The sequence below is a fragment of the Ammospiza nelsoni genome, chromosome 17 (genome assembly GCF_027579445.1).
Source record: "Ammospiza nelsoni isolate bAmmNel1 chromosome 17, bAmmNel1.pri, whole genome shotgun sequence".
Taxonomy (NCBI): Eukaryota; Metazoa; Chordata; class Aves; order Passeriformes; family Passerellidae; genus Ammospiza; species Ammospiza nelsoni.
The window spans coordinates 14,160,275-14,177,971 of NC_080649.1; the positions used below are offsets into that span (position 1 = coordinate 14,160,275).

A 17,697-nucleotide genomic window follows, 5' to 3' on the forward strand; every position below is an offset into this window, starting at 1 on the left:
CCTGACCCCAGCCGTGTCCCCACGCTCCTGCTCAGGCAGCCTTGGCACCAGTGACACCCTGCCAGCACCTGCGGGGTGAGCTGCAGGTGGGGACAGCCACAGGTGTCCCCTCACAGTCCCTCACCCCGAGCCAGCAGCCATCCATCCACGCTGGGAGGAGGTAACGGCACAGCACTCCAGGGTATGGAGCCAGAGGTGCGCTCCATCCAAGAGCATCCAACCTCCCCACCAAAAATAGCTCCTGCAGCCTCCCCCAGTGCCATTTGAGCCCTGGCAGCCTCAATGCCCTGGGGACACCCCTTCTTCCCCAGCTGCCTCCTCCTCCTCCCCCGGGCAAGCACAGCCCCTACAGGGGCCGATCCCTGCAGGGCAGCGCTGGGCAGGCAGGGCCCGTCCCTCCCCGGGTGTGCAGCAGCCAGGCCAGGTGCTGGAGGACACGGTGTTTATTGGCTAGCTATAAGTTAAGGGTGAGGGGCACGGGGGGCAGGGGTGGCAGCAGTCACGTCTCGGCTTTCCGCCCCTTCTCCGTGTCACCCTTGGCCTGGATGCGCAGCTCCTCGTCCAGCCGCTCCTTGGCTCGCACCACCTGTGGGACAGGGACACCCGGGGTGGGGGACACCAGGGATGGGGGGGACAGCCAGGGACATGGGGACAGCCAGGGATGGGGGACAGCCAGGGATGGGGGGGACAGCCAGGGATAGGGGACATACCCAGGGATGGGGGGGACACTCAGGGATGAAGACACACTCAGGGACAGGGGACACCCAGGGGTGGGGGCACACCAGGGATGGGGAACACTCAGGGATGGGGGGGACACCCAGGGACAGGGGGACACCCAGGGACACGGGATACCCAGAGGTAGGGGACAGCCAGGGATGGGGGACAGCCAGGGATGGGGGGGACACTCAGGGATTGGGGGATACCCAGGGATAGGGGACATACCCAGGGATGAGGACACACCCAGGGATGGGGGGACAGCCAGGGATGAGGGACACCAGGGATGGAGGGACACCCAGGGATGGGGGACACCCAGGAATGGGGGGGACAGCCAGGGATGGGATGCCCCCTGCCCTCTCTGCCTCATCCATGGGTATACCCAGGATGTCCCAAGCCCAGGCAGGGTTAGGAAGGTCCGGCCCTGCCCTGCTCCTCCCAGCACTCACCTTGGACTGCAGGTAGAAGGAGCCTCCCACTGATTTGTCGTTCACCTTGAACAGGTGGTCGTAGTTCTGCCGAGAGAAGCTCTGGGTCAGAGGCACCTCCAGCCTTGCCATTCCCACTCCCAAACCCTGGCACCTCCCACTCCCCAGAGCATTGAAGAGTGATCCTGGGCACATGGGTGGCTCTGCCTGACACCCCTTGGGAGCCCCCATGTTCCCAGCAAGGCACCTCCAGAGCTCCCACATCCCTTCCCTGAGCAGCCCTTCTGGGCAGATGCAGAGGCCAAGCCTGGAGGGCTGCTCCAGCTGGGGCAGGGAACCCTCAAAGTCCTCAAGCTGTGATTAACTGAGCCCGAGGCAGCACAGGGGAGCAGCTGCCACCCCCATGCACAGCAGCACCCCTGGAGAGGCCAGGCCCTGCCAGCACCAAGGAAGCCTCTACCTTCTGGATCTCCTCAGGGTTCAGGCTGGAGACGTTGAGGATCTGCTGGGCTTCCTGGAGGCTGATGCCGATGATCCTGGAGGCAGCAGCAGACTGGGGCCTCTCGGCACGGCCCCGCGCATCGGCCGCGGCCTGGCTCGCTGGGGACACCGGCCTCAGTCCCCTGCCACCCCCCTGCCACCCCCCGGCCCTCAGGCAGCACCACCTGGGCACTTCCAGGTGCCCAGAGCCCCCTCTGTCCCCACCCAGCCACCCCAGGGCCAGCTGGATGCTGTCCCAGTGCCAGGGAGGTGCAGGGAGCAGGCAGGGCAGGATCACACCCCAGGGATTGTCCCACTCTGCCCTTTGGGGGGCTGGGATCTCTGTGAGCCTGGCAGCAGTGCCAGGGCCAGGATGGCCCCTGTGACAGTGGCAGCGTGGGCGCACGGAGCTCACGGGGCACCATCCCAGCTCGTACCTGCGAACTCCTGGCGCAGCGCCCGCATGAAGGCCCGTCCCACCACCTGGGCCCCCACCAGGATGATCTGTGCCAGGTACTTGGCCTGCGGGGACAGCCTGCTGTCACAGCCACCGCGGCTCCTTGGCCCTGTCACCTCTCCCCATGCCCCGGGGGTCTGCTCTGACCCCATCTGGTTTCTGACATGGCCGTACGTGGCCCTGTTCCCCCTTCTCTGTCCCTGTCCCCCACCCAGGCCCTGTGATACCTTCCCCAGGCCCCCTCTCCTCTCCCCTGTCTCTGTCCCTTGTACCCATGCCCGGTCCCCTCTCCGTTGGTCCCGTCACCCCCTCCCTGTCCCTGCTCTCCTCTCCTCTGTCCCTGTCTCCCCTCCCCATGACTTCTTCCCCCCTCCCTGCCCCTGTGACCCCTTCCCCTGTCCCTGTCCCCTCTCCACTGGCCCTGGCTCTCCCGGAACCAGCTGTTTCCCACACTCCCGGTCCCGCTGCCCCTGCCCGGGCCCTGTCCGGCCCCAGCCCTGCCCCCCCGGTCCCGCTGTGCCCCCGCCGCGTCCCCCGTCCCCTCTCACCATGTCCCCGCCGCCGCTTCCGCCCCGCCGGTCACGTGCCCGGGGCTGAGGGTAACGGCGGACACCGAGACGGCGGCGGCGCGGCCGGAGCGTCCTCTCTGCAGCCACAGCGCCCTCTGGCGGTAGCCCCGCGCCGGAGGCCCCGGGTGGGGCGCGGCTTCCCTGGCCCTCCTCCCCGTATGCCTTCGGTCCCCGTGTGCCCCCATCCCCAGTCCCTGTGTTATCCCGGTGCCGGTCCCGGTGTCCCCCATAGTCCCCGTGTTCCCTCCCGCCGCGGTCCCTGGCTCTCCCTCAGTCCCTGTGTTATCCCCGATTTCCGTGTCCCCCGGTGACGGTCCCTGTGTCCTTGTGTACTCCCCGCCCTGGTCCTCACGTCCCGCTCGGTTACCGTGTCCCCCCGCTGTCGGTGCCTGGGTCACTCCGATGCCCGTACCCCCCCAGAGCCGGTCCCTGTGTCACCCCGATCCCCCCGGAGCCGGTCCCTGTGTCGCCCCCGCTCCACATGCCCCTCGTTCCCTGTGTCTCCCCCATTCCCGGGCCCCCCCGGTCTTCCAGGATCACGGCAGGACACGGTGCTGGTGCAGCGGCTTTAATAGCGGGTCCTGCCCGCGGCGGGCCCTGCGCCTCCTCCATCTCTTCCTCCTCCTCCTCCTGGTGGTGGCCCCGCCGGGTGCGGGGTCCCGGCTGCTCTGTCCCGGATCCGGCCTAGTCCTGTGGGAGGCCGGGGGTGAGGGCGCGGCGGGGCCGGGCGGACCCAGGCGGGTTCGTGTGTCCCGTCCCGCACTCACCCACTCGTCCTCGTCCACGCCCTCGAAGGAGTCCTGCGGCAGCGGGTCGTCCCTGTTGCCCAGCCGGGCCACCATGGCGCTGAGGAGCTGTGGGGAGAGCCGGGCAGGGCGGTGGGGCGCGGGGCATCACCCCCGGGCCCGGCGCAGGGTGCTCAGCCCAGAACCCACCTCCTCCTTCTTCTGCTCATCAGTCTTTTCCTCCAGGTACACGGAGGCAGGGACGAACTTCCGAGCCGGAGCCTCTTTGGGGGCCTCACTCACTGCGAGAGCGGTGTCAGCGTGGGGCGGGAGGGCTCCACCCCATTGACCAAAGCCCCCTGAGGGCCGGGGGTCCATGCCCAGCCCCGTACCCACCTGGCACCATGTCTGCGGGGCGCAGGCTGGCACGGCGCTGCTGCCCGTCCTGCCCGTCCAGCCACGCACCCGCACCCAGCGCCGGCTCCCACCACACGCGGGTGGGCGGGTACAGATCGTCCTGGAAATACTCCTTCTGCGGGGACAAGGGGCGCTCAGGGGGTGTTATCTCTCCTTTCCCCATCCCCAAACACGGCCAGCCCCCCCGTCACCCACCTTGACGCGTGGCACATGGAAAGCCACGGGCTCCAGGCTGCTCTGCCCCAGGCGCAGCGCCCGCGCAAACTCCACGTCCCGCACCTCGCATGCCGTTTTGGGCAGGAAGACGAAGCCCTGGAGGGGCGCGGGTGTGAGTGGGGTCTGGCAGCACAGGTAGGGGGTCAGGGACAGGCAGCATATCCCCCCTTTACCTTGTGGGGTTCATTGGAGGTGAAGCTGTTGCACTCGAGGAAGTAGGGGGGCTCGGGGGTCACTTCATAGAGGAAGACTCTGGTGTCACCCTGGGGATGGAGCAAGACAGGGGCTGTCAGGGGACATGGACACTGTGGGGTGCTGTAGGCAGGGAGCCCCACAGTTTTTTAGAGGGCAAGCCCTCACCTTGCCGGTGAGGAAGACAACGCTGGTATCCTCATCATAAAAGGGCAGGAGGGTGGAAGGGGCCACGTCCAGACCAAGGACAGACAAGGGTCCTTCAGACAGGGCCTGTGCCCGGTACAGGAGGATCCTCCTCTCGCTGCGGCTGTGGGGAGGTGACAGTGAGAGCAAGCACTGTCCTCAGGGACCCCTGCCCTGCCCTGTGTCCCCCTCCTTACCTGTCAAAGCCGGACACCAGGATGTAGTCACCACCACAAACCCAAACCAGGCGCGCTCCACGTCCCCCCTCAGGACCTGGGCCCTCCTGTGTGGGATGAAGGTCACCCTGCCTGCTCTGAGAGAGCTGGGGGCACAGTCATGTGCACATGGGAGGGTTTCCTGCCCACACCCCAGCTCTCCAGCCCGTCCCCAGCGCTGGGATTGTACCTGTTGAGGCTGAGAGCTGCGCCGTGGCTCGTAGATCCGTATCCGTCCATCTTTGCTCACCGTTGCCAGCTTCTTCCCATCCGGGCTCCAAGCCATGCTGAAAATCTGGAGAGACGGATGTTGTGCAAATGTCCCAAAGCTGCCTCTCGGGTATCCCTGGATTTGTCATCACTTACCTGATCCGTGTGTCCCTGCAGGCTCAAGACTTCCTGCCCTGTGCTCAGCTCCCAGATCCGCACTGTCATGTCATAGGAGGAGGAGACCAGGAGATCGGACGCCGTGGGGTGGAAGCGGATGGAGTAAATCTTCTCCGTGTGACCTGGTGAGGTTCAGCAGTGCGTGGCTGTCCCCAGCTGTGGGTGCCACTGGGCTGTTTGTCCCTAGTGTGGGGTGCTCAGTGGTCTTCTCACCTCGGAGAACAGCTTCAGGCTCCTGCAGGGTCTCCTGCAGCCCTCCCTCAGGGATGCGCCACAGCCGGATCTTGGCGTCCTCACCCGCTGTGCCAGGAGGGATGGGCAGTGTTTAATGGGGTGGGATGGCATGCCTGGAGCCCTGGGGGACTCTGGGCAGGGCTGGCATGCACGTACCCACAGCGAGGCGCCGCGGGTCGAAGGGGTCCCAGGTGAGGTCGGCCACGGCCACACCGTTCTGGATGGTGGGGACGGCCACGTCGGGGAGGCGGCCGGGTTTGGAGAGCTGCGGGCGAGAGCCGGGGTCAGTGGCATGGCACATAGGGCACACAGGGCACACAGGGCACACAGGGCACACAGGGCACACGGCACACACAGCACACATGGCACACACAGCACACATGGCACACACGGCACCATGCCAGCCCCACACCTCCCTGTGTACCTCCAGCACGGTGATCTGGCCGCCGGCAGAGAGCAGGGGCAGTGCCACGCGCTGCAGGTTGGCACAGAATCCATCGCTCTCTCCCGGCGTGGTGAGGCTGAGCCCCCGCAGGTTGCTCAGGTGCAGGTCCCGGTGCAGCACCCGGCCCTGGGTGTGCCTGAAGCGGGAGCTGGGCCCTGCAGCGGGCACGGGCTGGGTGAGCGCCCCGAATCCCCCCAGAGGGGCACCCCGAGCCACCCCACTGCCCGCTCACCCAAAATGCTCTGCAGGGATTTCTGGCTGGGGCTGCTGGCAAAGCCGCTGGAGGTGCCGGTGCTGGCTGAGAGCGAGGTGGCTGCGCTGCCTGGGGAGGCCAGCGAGGATGGCGAGGAGTAGCCACTGGCTTCCTACAGGGGAGAGAGCCCAGGCAGGGAGTGCTGGTTTGTTTCGTGGGATGAGGGCAGCAGGGACCCCACCCCTTCAGCACTCAGTGCACTTTTGCAGCACCCCATACTCACACTGTGGTCAGCGTCGGTGTGGCCGGTGTCGGTGTCTGTGTGGCCAGCGTTGGTGGGGACAGTGCCAGCAATGATGGGGGATGTGAAGGTCTCCGTGGGTCTCCGTGCAGGGTGCAGGCTCACTCTCCCCACCTGCACCGAGCACAATGGTGAGCATGGGGCAGTGGCAATGCTACCAGCAAGGACACCCCCCCAGATGACACTGACCTGCTGGCTGTCCCCTGCCCACCAGCCTTGGGCATCAGTGGCTGGCAGCATCCCCGTGCAGTCAGGGAACAGATCCTCATGGAACTCCTGAACAGACTGGGGGAGAGGGGATGGGGTGAGATGGATGTTCCTAAAATCCCACAGCCTCTGTCCTGCTGCAGCTGGGACAGCCCTGGGCACCCCCAGACACTTCCAGCACCCAAACTTCAGCAGCTTGAAGTGCCCAGCACCCACTGCACGACAGCACCCAGCAGGTGGCACCCAGCTGTCAGCATCCACTCTCCAGCAGGCAGCACCCAGCTCCCCAAATCCAGCACCCAGACTCTGCAACCCACCACCAGCATCCAGGTTGGACCTCCTCTCCTGCTCTCCCCGGGCTGGAGACTGGGGTCTCACTGCAGCCGGGTCATTTCTGTCACCCAGTGCTGGGCAGGTGTCACCCATGAGATGACACCAGGCACCTAGGAGACAGTGCCACCCCCAGGGCCCCCTCACCTTGCGTGGCACCACGTAGCTGATGGGGACGAGGGCGGTGTCGGTGAGCTGCAGGACACGGAGCACCTCGCAGGCCATGACATCCAGGGCCAGGCGTGGCACGGCCCCCAGGCCCCTTGTGCTGCCCTCTGTCCTGCACTGGGTCACTGTGGGACAGGAGGGTGGCATGGGCTGGGTGGCCAGGCAGCAGTGAGCCCCCTTCTGGGGGAGATACGGGTGGGAGGGGACCTGCTTACCCTGGGTGAGTGCTGGCTGTGCGGGGGCCACCTCGAAGCAGTACAGGAGGTTTTCTCCCTGGAAGAGACATGGTGGGAACACGGAATGAGCAGGGCTGTAGGAAGCACCCCACTGCACCCACATGCACCAAGCTGCACCTCACTACACCCCCCCTGCATCCTCCTGTCCCCCAGTGCCTCCCTGCACCCCCAGCCATGGGAGCTCACCTTCCCTGCCAGCACCAGCAGCCCCGTGTCAGCGTCGTACAGAGGGATGGTCACCCTGCAAGGGAAGGGGGTGCTTAGCCAGGGCACCCATGGGCACTGCACCCCCGTGGGCACAGCACCCCCATGGCCACAGCATCCCCATGGCACAGCACCCCCATGGCACAGCACCCCCATGGGCACAGCACCCCATGGGCACAGCATCCCCATGGCACAGCACCCCCATGGCACAGCATCCCCATGGCACAGCACCCGCATGGGCACAGCATCCCCATGGCACAGCACCCCCGTGGGCACAGCAGCCCCATGGCACAGCACCCCCATGGGCACAGCTTCCCCATAGGCACAGCACCCCATGGATGTGGGGCTGTGTCCTGTTCCCCCACTGGTGCACACACACCCCAAACCCCATCCTGGGGAAGCATGGGGCAGAATAAGGCTGTGCTGTGATGGGAGGGCAGCGCCATGCCAGGGGGTACAACCCTCATTGCCCAGCTTGGCTGACAGCTTGGCAGCAGGATGTCACTGCCACCTGCTTCCAGCACAGCCGTGGGGCACCCTGCTCCCTGCCCTGCTCCCTGCCCTGCTCCCCGTGCCCAGCCGTGGCACCTGGGGAAGCCTCCAGTACCCGCGGGGTGGCCCCCAGGGCAGCGGGGCCGGCTGGGCCAGTTCGGGGCGAGCATGTGGCACTCCCGGCTCACCCGTGGAGCCAGCCAGCCCCGGGAGTGCCCTGCGGGCCGGCTGTGCCAGCTGGAGCGTGTCCCTGCTCCCTGTCCTGCCCCCTGTCCCACACTGCAGCCGGGGGAATGCTCAGTGGCAGGGGGGGAGCACAGGGAGTGCTCGGTGGCAGGAGGGGACAGTGGTGACAGGAGCACAGAGGCACTCTGTGCCTTCCCTGGCAGGGGTGGAGGAGGGAGCGCCGCGGGCAGAGACCAAAGGGACAATCTATCACTTTCGGTTGAGGTTTCTGTGGCTGTGCCAAGGGGAGGGAGCTGCTCCATGCCATCCCGTGCCATGAAGGATATCTGGTATGGCATAGTCCTGTCCCAGGACTGTTGGCACAACAAACACTGCCAGGATGCCTGGGACAGGCACTGGGGTCCCCTGCCCTGCTGTCACCACAATCACCAGCACTGCCACCACCACAGTGGTGCAGGTCTGGGACAAGGACAGTGTCTGGTTGAGTGCCTGGTTGTCCCAGCCCAACCCATGCCACCCTCACCATGCCAAACAGGGAGCATTGCTCTGCTGCCACAGGGGCATGGCACAGCCCTGCAAGGGCCACCCACTCTCCCCCTGTCCCCTGGCACACGGTGGCAGGAGCTCTCTGGACACCAGGGGCATGGAGGGATTGGGACCCCAGGGCATTGGGGCTCACCAGTGCCAGAGTCCCTGGATATGGGGGTCCCTGGGTGTGCCAAGGACATCCAACCCAGCCTTTGTTGTTACCAGGGTTGCCATGGGTGCTGGGGATACGAGGGAGATATCTGTACCTGGATCTAGCCCTATACTTGTGTGTACACACACCAGGGGTGCTGGGGTCCCAGGGACCCTGGCCCCAGGGATGCTGAAGGTCCTGGGGGGCTCTGGAGGCTTTGGAAGGTCTGGGAGCTTCCAAAGGTCCTGGGGGTCCTTGTGAATCTGGGGAGCCCTGAGGTCACATGGAGCTCCCACGGGGTCCCAGAGGTCCTTGTGACTCTGGAGGCTCCTGAAATCTCAAGGTCCCTGTGGCTCTGGGAGGTCACGGGGCCTGGAGGTCCCTGTGGAGGCCTCTGGGATCCTTGTGACTCCCAGGTCCCAGAGGTCCTGGAGGTCCTGGGTGCCCCGATGGTCCCTGTGACTCTGAGGTCCCACATGTCCTGGGTATCCCAGGGGTCCCTGTGAATCAGAAATCCTGGATATCCCGATGGTACTTGTGACTCTAAAGTCCCAGAGGTCTTGGGGGTCCTGGGGGTCCCTGTGACTCAGAGGTCCTGAATGTCCCGGGGACATTGTGCCTCTGGGGTCCCAACAATCTCTGTGACTCCAGGGTCCCGGAGGTGCTGGATGTCCCCACGATCCCCATGGCTGTAAAGTCCCAGAGGTGCTGGATGTCCCCGCGGCTCGGGGGGTCCCCGTGACTCCAAGGTCCCTGTGGTCCCGGATGTCCCGGGGGTCCCTGTGGTCCCGGATGTCATGGGTGTCCCTGTGGTCCTGGATGTCTCGGGGGGTCCCTGTGGTCCTGGATGTCCCGAGTGTCCCTGTCGTCCTGGATGTCTCGGGTGTCCCTGTGGTCCCGGATGTCCCTGCGGTTCTGGGGGTCCCGGGGGTCCCTGTGACTCCAGGGTCCCAGAGGTCCTGGTTGTCCCGGGGGTCCTAGTGACTCCAGGGTCCCGGAGGTGCTGGATGTCCCGGGGGTCCCTGTGGTCCCGGATGTCCCCGCGGTTCTGGGGGTCCCGGGGGTCCCCGCGGTGCCGCCCCCGTGGGGCCCCAGGTGAGCGGGGGCGGAGCCTCCATGGAGGCCGTGCCCCGCCCCACCCCCTCCGTGCTCTCAGCCAATGGGCGCCCTGCGGGAGGCCAGGCCCCGCCCCCTTGGTTTAAATGCCGCCCCCCGCGCCCGGCGCCGCCAGAGAGGGGAGCGCTCGTCCGGCCGCCGCTGCTCTGCCGCCATGGACTGACCGCCCGCCCCGCACGGCCCCGCACCGCCCGCCACGGTGAGTCCCGCGGTCGCCGCACCGCCCGACCCTCCATACGGCCACCGCGGCTCTGTGGGGCGGCAGCCCACGGGCGGGAGGGGGCTCTGCCGGGCATCCGCGGCTCAGGGGGCGGTGGGGCCCGGGGGGCCCTGGTGGGCCCGGCCCGGGCCGTGGGACGTCCGGTGTGGCCTGGGCACCCAGAGTGACAGGGTGTCACTAGGGCTCGGCTGAGGGTCGGCATGCCCTGCTCCCTGCGAGGCCTCAGCTGAGCCAGGGGCATCCGGCTGGCCCCTGCCCCGGCTGATGGTAGGGCCTCGGCTGGGCTGGGGCGGTGGCACTGCAGAGGGCTGGGACAGGGGATCACGGAGGGATCTCGTTCCCCTATCCCTGCCTGTGCCTGTTTTGCCATGGGATGTGCTGGGGTCTGGCTCTGGGATCCTGTTCTGGTGCTGCATCCATTGCAGGCAAGGGGAGGGATGTATTTGGGGCTGACATGGAGCACAGCTTCATCCGGCATGGCCGAGTGGCAGCGAAGCGCTCCAGACCCACACGGGACCAGCATGGTCTTGGGCCCATCCCATGCTTGCTCTGTCTCGGCAGATGTGACAGCTGGGCTCTCCTGCTGGGGTCAGGCAGAGGTGGGAGCTGCTGGCAGCAGTGTCCACCACCACCACCCTGCTCAGTGGAGGGCTTGGCTGCGGTGGGGTTTGGCTGCCCTCGTTCTGCTTGTCCTCAGGGGCCGCTGGCCTGGGTCACTGACCTGCTGCGGGTCCCCATGCAGTGCTGACAAGGGTTTTCCTCTGGCTGGCACAGAGGGATGGGTGCCAGCAGGGCCACGGCCAGCCTGGCACTGAGAGGCAGGGATACCCCAACGCTTCTCCTGCCGCCAGCTCCCCACACACTTCACTGTCACCTGGCATGAGTTCGGAGGGTGCTGGTGCCTGTCACCCTCTTTGGGTGTCACCTCTTTGTCTTTGGGTGTCACCTCTTTGGGCCACCGTGGTGTAAATATCCCTTTCCACGCCTGGCTCCCTCCCAGCCTGACAACGGCCACAGGAGCCAACACATGCCAGCAGAGATGCTCCAGTTCTGAGGCTCAAACCCCCCACTACTGTCCCCCCATACACCTCCCCGTGCCAGCGTGCCCCACGCCCTCACCCTGCGGGGCTGTGGCGGCCGGACTGCGCTGACCCAGCTGTGCCGCTGCCCACACGGCCGGGGCAGTGCCGCCATCAGGGATGACACTAATTACTGTTTTCCCCCGCGCCACGCCGAGCCCGGCCGGGTGGCCCTGACGCAAGCGCCGCCTGCCCGGCTGGCTCTGCCGGCACGGGGAAGCGCTCGGGGACACCGCGGCCGCCCCAGTCACTGCGGAGGAATCTGCCCGTGCCGCCCGGGCCACGCGTGGCACCCTCGCCCGCCTCCTCCCACCCTCCGCCGGCGTTCCGGCTCCTCCCGAGGCGCTTTGGCTGCCGGCAAAGCGGCTCTGCTGGTTTTTCTCCTTGCCGGCACCTGAGATGGGGAGCGCGGCCGGGTCAAAGGGGCAGGAGCGGGATGGAGGGGCTGGCGAGCGCTCGGGGAATGCAATAACCAGGCTTGCATTCCTGCGGGGCTGCTGCGGAAACTTTAATTAAATAGGGAGGGGAGCGGGAGGAGGTGGGAGCTGCGGCGGCCGGCGCAGGGTGGGTTGAAGGGGAGGAGGATTAAGGGTTTAATCCTGCACATCCCCCCGGCTGGCTCGGGGAGGGGGCACATGCTGACATCGCCTTGTTTTGAGGGGTGTAAGGCAAGGGGAGCAGCGTCTGCATCCCGCCCGGCAGCGGCACCGTGTCACCTCCCTGTCACCGCACACTGCAGGGCCCCCGTCCTTCCTGCCCTGGTGCCACCGGCCAAGGTGGCAGCCCACGGGCCGGCAACAACGCTGGCTTTGTTTGGCTGCGCTTGCCGGTGCGGGAAGGGACACCCCGGCTGTGATTGCTTCCCTGAGGTCCTCAAGCAGAGGAGAAAGCAGGAACTCTGCAGCTCCTCCAGCCTGTCCTGCACAGGTGTCACCCTGCAGCACAAGGACATGGCCTCGTCCTTAAAAACAGGAGGCGGGCGCAAAGCAGGGCATCCATCCCTGCCGAGTGCCAGGGGTGGCCCGGGCCCGGAGGCTGCAGGCGGGGAAGGGGGGTGACACGGCACTCCCACCCCAGCAGGCTGGCAGGGAAAGGCTGAGCCGGGACTAGGGGAATCTGAGCCCAGATCCTCCCCGCAGCCGGAAAATATGAATAATTCGGCAAATATCTGCGGTGCAGGCGCGGGGGAGCCCAGCCAAGGCAGCAGCAGGCCGCTGGCAGGGCGGCCCCAACACCTCCGGCAGAAACGGGGCCCCTCTCCGCCCTTGGGGACCCTGCCAGGACCTGGGGAAGCTGTCCCCTGTCCCCCGTTCCTGGGGCTGTCCGGGGCTGCGGGAACCCCTCTGTGCCCCGCAGCAGCACCGTGCGGGAGGCGGGGCGCGGACGGGGTGTCGGCGTGTGCCGGCGGAGCGGGCGATGCCGGGGGCGGCGGCAGGGCCGTGCCCGGTGCTCGTGGCCAGGCGCGGATGCGCGGCCGTGGCCGGGCTGGCCGAACCTGCCCGGAGCGGGGAGCCTGGCAGACGGGGAGGAAATGCCAGCGTAATTAAAGGGACGAGAGAGACTCGGAGTCAGCAGCTGGTTGCAGCACGGGACACGTCAGCGAAACCCGACCCTGGCATTGCAAAACCAGCCCCGGCCTCGCCAGCATCCCGCGGGCCTGGCCCCGCTGCGGCGCTGCCCACCCGGGCGGGCTGGCACGGCCGTGGCACCGCTGGCATGCCAGCATCCTGCACCCAGGGCTCTGCCACCAGCCAGCACGCTCTGGTGCTGGAGCCACCTCGAGGGGTGCTGGGTCTGCCCCAAACAGCTCTTCACAGGGTCTCCATGTTGTGCTTTTAACTCTGCTGGCAGCTGACTGTGATGTGGGGTGCAGGGGCACCCGACGCTGCTGAGGGGGCTGAGCTGGCCTTGCTGGGGAGGGGCTGCAGTGATGGTGTGACCCCTGGGTGACAGTGACCTCTGGGATGTGGCACAGCTCCTCCCCAGTGTCAGGGCTGACGGCACAGGTCATGTCAGGGCAGGGCTGGCCAGGCCAAGTGACTCAGGCGCCTGTGGTGACCCTGCCCAGCCGTGGGCTCACCCCACCCTAGGGGGGGCGGCTCGGGAAGAGGCGAGCACAGAGCTGGCCGCGGTGTTAACCCTGTCCAACCCCCCGGCAGGGGACAAGGGGACACAGCACGGCTCCAGACCCTCCTGGCTCGGGATGTGTTGTCCCTGCACTGCTGCCGGGGCAGGCGGCACGTGCTGCTGAGTGACCTGCGGCCCCCCACACACAGCGGGGCCCCTTGTGAGCCACGGGGGGGGCGTTTGCCTGGAGCTCCCACAGCTCTGAGCAGGGGAGAGGTGGCAACAGATGGGGCTGGGGGAGGGTTCGCCTCTTCCTTGCCCAGGGATCCCACTCTGCCACCTCCCCCCGACCCTGAGATGGAGTGGCAGGAGACTGTGAGTCTCTGGTCCGGCCTAGTGTCATTAAAGGGGCTGAAAGAAGAGCCCTGTGGGACACAGACAGCGTTTGTGACATTGGCCAAGGCATCCATGGGGAGCTGGGGTTGGGGTGTTACAGTCTTGGTCACCCCAGAGCCTCCTCCCTCCATCCCAGCCCTCAAGGGACAGGGACACAGCCCACGGTGCTGAGTCCCTGGAGTTTAACAGTGAGGGGAGCAGCAAGGTGACCTGTGGGGACAGGGGCTGGGTGGGGGTGAATGAGCCCCCGGACTCTGTGGGGACACAAATGGCTCCTCCAGCCCCACACTGTGTGCCCCTGTCCCCAAGAGGGGCTGCTCTTGCTGGTGATCCGGGCAGGAGCAGCCCCTGAGGGTGCAGCTGCTGCAATGGCAGCACAAGCAAAGGGTTAAGCTGAGCTCTATGCAGGGGAGGCCGGCCAGGCTCCCACCCCTTCCCGGTGCTCTGATTCTCCACATCCCCCGTGTTTGATTTGCACCCTGCTGAGCAGCTGGGGAGGTTGGGGCCCTTGTGAGTACTGGGAAAGGTCTCGGTGCTCCACAGAAGACAGCCCCAATACCAGTGGGAGGGCCTGGGGTGTGCAAAGGTACCACATCCCCAAATCCTGGGGGTCTGGGACGGGGGGAGCATGGAGCCGGGGTGGGCAGCCCTGGAGGCTGAGCGGGGTTCAGAGGTGCCCCCCAGCCCTGGGTACCCCCCAGCAGGGCCCATCCCCTCACCCTGGCTGTGCTTGTGTCTCTGCAGAGCTGACACCATGAAGCAGCTGATCCTTTGCACCCTGCTCCTCTTGGCCCGTGGGGAGCTGGCCGGGGCATGTCCTGCAGGCTGCCAGTGCCATGACACCAAGACCATCCTGTGTGCAGCCAGGCGGGGCCAGACGGTGCCCCAGGGGCTGCCCCCCAGCACCCTGTCCCTCTACGTCTTTGAGAACGGCATCACAACACTCAGCGAGGACAGCTTTGCAGGGCTGCCTGCCCTCCAGCTCCTGGACCTCTCACAAAACAAGATCACCAGCATCCAGAGAAACATCTTCCAGCCCCTGACGGAGCTCGTCAACTTGGACCTGTCCTCCAACCAGCTGCAGGAGATCACCAATGAGACCTTCCATGGGCTGCGGCTGCTGGAACGGCTCTACCTGCAGACGAACAGGATCCAGCACATCCACGCTGCTGCCTTTGACACGCTGGAGAATCTGCTGGAGCTAAAGCTGCAGCACAACCAGCTCAGGGCTGTGCCCCCCCTCGACCTGCCCAACCTCCTGCTGCTGGACATCAGCTGGAACAAGATCCCTGCCATTGCACCAGGGGCTTTCCATGCCGTCAGCATTGAGTCCCTGAAGATCGCAGGGCTGGGCCTGACGAGCTTAAACGAGGAGCTCTTCCAGGTCCAAAACAACCTCCACGAGCTGGACATCTCTGACAACCTGCTGGAGCGCGTCCCGGCTGTGCTGCGGCGCCTGGGCAGCCTCACCAGGCTCAGCCTGGCCGGCAACGCCCGCATCTCCCACCTGCCAGCTGAGGACTTCCAGAGCCTCCACAACCTCCAGGAGCTGGACATCAGCAACCTCAACATCAACACCATCCCTCGGGATTTCTCCGGCTTCTTCCCCAGGCTGCGGGCCATGACGGCTGCCGGCAACCCCTTCAACTGTATCTGCCAGATGAGCTGGCTGGTGCAGTGGGTGAACACCAGCGGCGTGCTCCTGCGGCGCCCCGAGGAGACGCGCTGCCACTTCCCCCCCAAAAACTCGGGCAAGCTCCTCCACCACCTGCAGTACACCGACTTTGGCTGCCCCACCACCACCCCCACGCCCACCACGGCCCGCACCACCACGCTGCCGCCGCCCACGCCGCCGCCCAGCACCCACCGCCCGCCGCCGCCCCCCAGCACCGCCGCGCCCACCCCGAGGCCCGGAGAGCCCCAGGGCAGCTCCACGCTGGTGCCCTTCAGCAGCGCCCCGGCCCCCACCAGCCCCCCAGCGCCCATCTGTCCCCCCCGCACGTGTCTGAACGGCGGCACCTGCCACCTGGGCGCCCAGAACCTCCTGGAGTGCCTGTGCCCCACGGGCTTCGCTGGCGTGTACTGCGAGGTGGAGGCGAGGGGAACGACGGTGGCCCCGGGCACGCCGGCCCTGCCCCCTGCCCAGCGGGTCAGCATCGCCCAGGTGGGCAGCACCTCCCTCAAAGTGGACCTGCACAGCTACATCCAGTCCAAGGCGCAGCTGAAGGGAATTCGCCTGAGCTACCGGAACCTGTCGGGGCCGGACAAGCGGGCGGTGATGCTGCGCCTGCCGGCCTCGCTCTCCGAGTACACGGTGCGGGCGCTGAAACCCAACTGCACCTACCGCGTCTGCATCGGGGCGCTGGGCGAGGCACCCAAGGAGGAGCACTGCGCCGAGGCACACACCCTGCCCCTCAGCCTGCAGCAGCACTCCCCTGTCACCCAGAGCCAGGACCCCAACCTCGCCCTGATCCTGGTCCCTGCGCTGGCTGCCATGCTGCTGCTGCTGGTGGTGATGACGGCCGCCATGTACTACTGCCGGCACCGCCGCGCCAAGGCCCGTGCTGGTGCTGGGGCGGACACCGGCCCGCTGGAGCTGGAAGGGGTGAAAGCCTGCCTGGAAAACGGGGATTTGAGCAGCCACGGCTGCAAGGTGCCAGAGGCAGCTATGCTTTCTGGCGGCTCTGAGTGCGAGGTGCCGCTCATGCAGTCGCACTACCCCAGCAACAACAACACCCCGGGGCTCAAACCCTCCTACTTCTGAACCCACAGGGCTTCCAGAGCCCTGGACACAGGAGGGCTGAGCTCCAGAGGCAGCACCTGGCCGTGTCCCTTTGGGATACGGATTGCCAAGGAGCTGACTGAACTGAGGCAGAACCCCCTCATCCCACAACGTGCAATTTCCCAGAGGCTGCCATGCTTCAGGAGGAGACACGAATTTTACTGCTCTGTGCCTTGATTTCTGTGACTCTACCTAGAAGGTGCGCAGCGGAAGAGAAGGGGGGGTTAATTTGGGGGTTGGGGAGCTTTTTATAGCTCCTGCTAAAGAGAAAGCTGCTGTGACTGGGCTGAGGGATGCCCACGTGCTGGTAACAAGGGTCCTTCAGTGGAGCACGGCCCGTGACTCGACTCCCTGGAAGCTGATGTGAGCAATACGGCCCGGCCGAGGTGCTGGGACCCTCGGGACCCCCCGGGCCAAAGGAAGTGCCGAGCAGGCAAACCGGGAATTGAAGCTTTAAGAACTCAGAGAGAATATTTATACATCGTTATTTCCCATTTCTTCTGGGAAAACTTTTTTTAGTACAGGTTTGTGTACATCTCTTTTGTAAGGCAGATCAGAAGAGGGTGTCTTTTTGTAAAAAAAAAAAAAAAACAACCCAAAATGATTAAAATAACAACAACAAAAAGTTCTGTGCAGCTCTGAGTATCTCGGCAGGCACTGCCCGTCACAGGCAGGGGTGTGGGCAGTGTGGCGTGTCCCCTGCAGAGGAGCGGGAAGGTCAGCCGTGTCCTCCCGTTGTTGTTGGCGAGCACCGGGATGAGTCAGGGCAAGGGAGGGGGGAAGTTTTCCCGACTCTGGGCGTTTTTACCCCTAGGGCGCTGCCCCCCACCTCGGGCGCTGAGGAGGTGTTCCCAAAACAGAGGCCACGGGGTTCAAATCAGCCCCTGCCCTGCGCATCATCCAGCCTGACTTCATCCCTCCCCGCCTGCCAGATGGCTGCGGGGCCAGCTGCGGGACAAACAGCCCAGCCCAGCCTTCTGCCGTCACCCGCGGCGGCACCGGGACCCCCAAATGGCCCGTGACAAGTGTCAGCCTGCGTGGCCCCCAGCCCGGGGGCGCCGCCAGAGCCCCCGCTGCCCGGCCCCACAACAGCCGGTTTTGTGCACGGGGTGGGCTGGGAGCCGACGCTCGGCAGGTTCCCGCTGCCAAGTGCTTTCTGCTCCAACCCTCTGGTTTTAATCGTTTTCCAATCCTTTATCTTTGGGCCTGGAATTTTCCAGGTTGGGGCCCTGCCCGCCGAGGTATGTTTGATTTGGAGAGAATGAGCGCAGCGCGGGGCTGCAGCCGGGGGTCAGCGCCGTGCGCTCCGGGCCCGCCGCTCCGCCGCAGGGCACGGCCCTGACCCGCGGCCCCTCGGTGCCGCTCGCCCGGGGCAG

General features: G+C 66.2%; 2 protein-coding genes across 4 annotated transcripts in view; one reads left to right on the forward strand and one right to left on the reverse strand.

Moving 5' to 3' along the window:
* Positions 1-428: 428 nt before the first annotated feature.
* Positions 429-17,697, reverse strand: part of LOC132081009 (mitochondrial import inner membrane translocase subunit TIM16-like) — a 37,264-nt gene continuing 19,995 nt past the window's right edge. Inside the window, exons 10-31 of one of the 2 annotated variants that reach the window (XM_059484474.1) lie at positions 7,287-7,341; positions 7,080-7,137; positions 6,844-6,989; positions 6,349-6,444; positions 6,142-6,273; positions 5,898-6,030; positions 5,645-5,820; positions 5,377-5,485; positions 5,200-5,286; positions 4,966-5,108; positions 4,790-4,894; positions 4,582-4,667; positions 4,367-4,508; positions 4,180-4,269; positions 3,986-4,102; positions 3,770-3,905; positions 3,584-3,675; positions 3,416-3,502; positions 2,060-2,144; positions 1,603-1,742; positions 1,164-1,229; positions 429-586 (exon numbers count right to left, since the gene is read on the reverse strand). In XM_059484474.1, coding sequence (XP_059340457.1) covers positions 500-586; positions 1,164-1,229; positions 1,603-1,742; positions 2,060-2,144; positions 3,416-3,502; positions 3,584-3,675; positions 3,770-3,905; positions 3,986-4,102; positions 4,180-4,269; positions 4,367-4,508; positions 4,582-4,667; positions 4,790-4,894; positions 4,966-5,108; positions 5,200-5,286; positions 5,377-5,485; positions 5,645-5,820; positions 5,898-6,030; positions 6,142-6,273; positions 6,349-6,444; positions 6,844-6,989; positions 7,080-7,137; positions 7,287-7,341 — 2,368 coding nt within the window. In that variant the 3' untranslated portion in view covers positions 429-499. Of the gene's footprint in view, positions 587-1,163; positions 1,230-1,602; positions 1,743-2,059; positions 2,145-2,627; positions 2,678-3,415; positions 3,503-3,583; positions 3,676-3,769; positions 3,906-3,985; positions 4,103-4,179; positions 4,270-4,366; positions 4,509-4,581; positions 4,668-4,789; positions 4,895-4,965; positions 5,109-5,199; positions 5,287-5,376; positions 5,486-5,644; positions 5,821-5,897; positions 6,031-6,141; positions 6,274-6,348; positions 6,445-6,843; positions 6,990-7,079; positions 7,138-7,286; positions 7,342-17,697 lie in introns of those variants that run through there. The other variant, XM_059484473.1, reaches the window with a different exon arrangement.
* Positions 9,864-16,929, forward strand: VASN (vasorin). Of its 2 annotated transcripts, none has more exons than XM_059484394.1 (2): positions 9,864-9,976; positions 14,284-16,929. In XM_059484394.1, the coding sequence occupies exons 1-2, from the start codon at positions 9,864-9,866 to the stop codon at positions 16,301-16,303; spliced, it is 2,133 nt and encodes a 710-aa protein (XP_059340377.1). In that variant the 3' UTR covers positions 16,304-16,929. The 2 variants fall into 2 exon arrangements, with proteins under 2 accessions (XP_059340377.1, XP_059340378.1); XM_059484395.1 differs by lacking the exon at positions 9,864-9,976 and adding an exon at positions 14,019-14,125.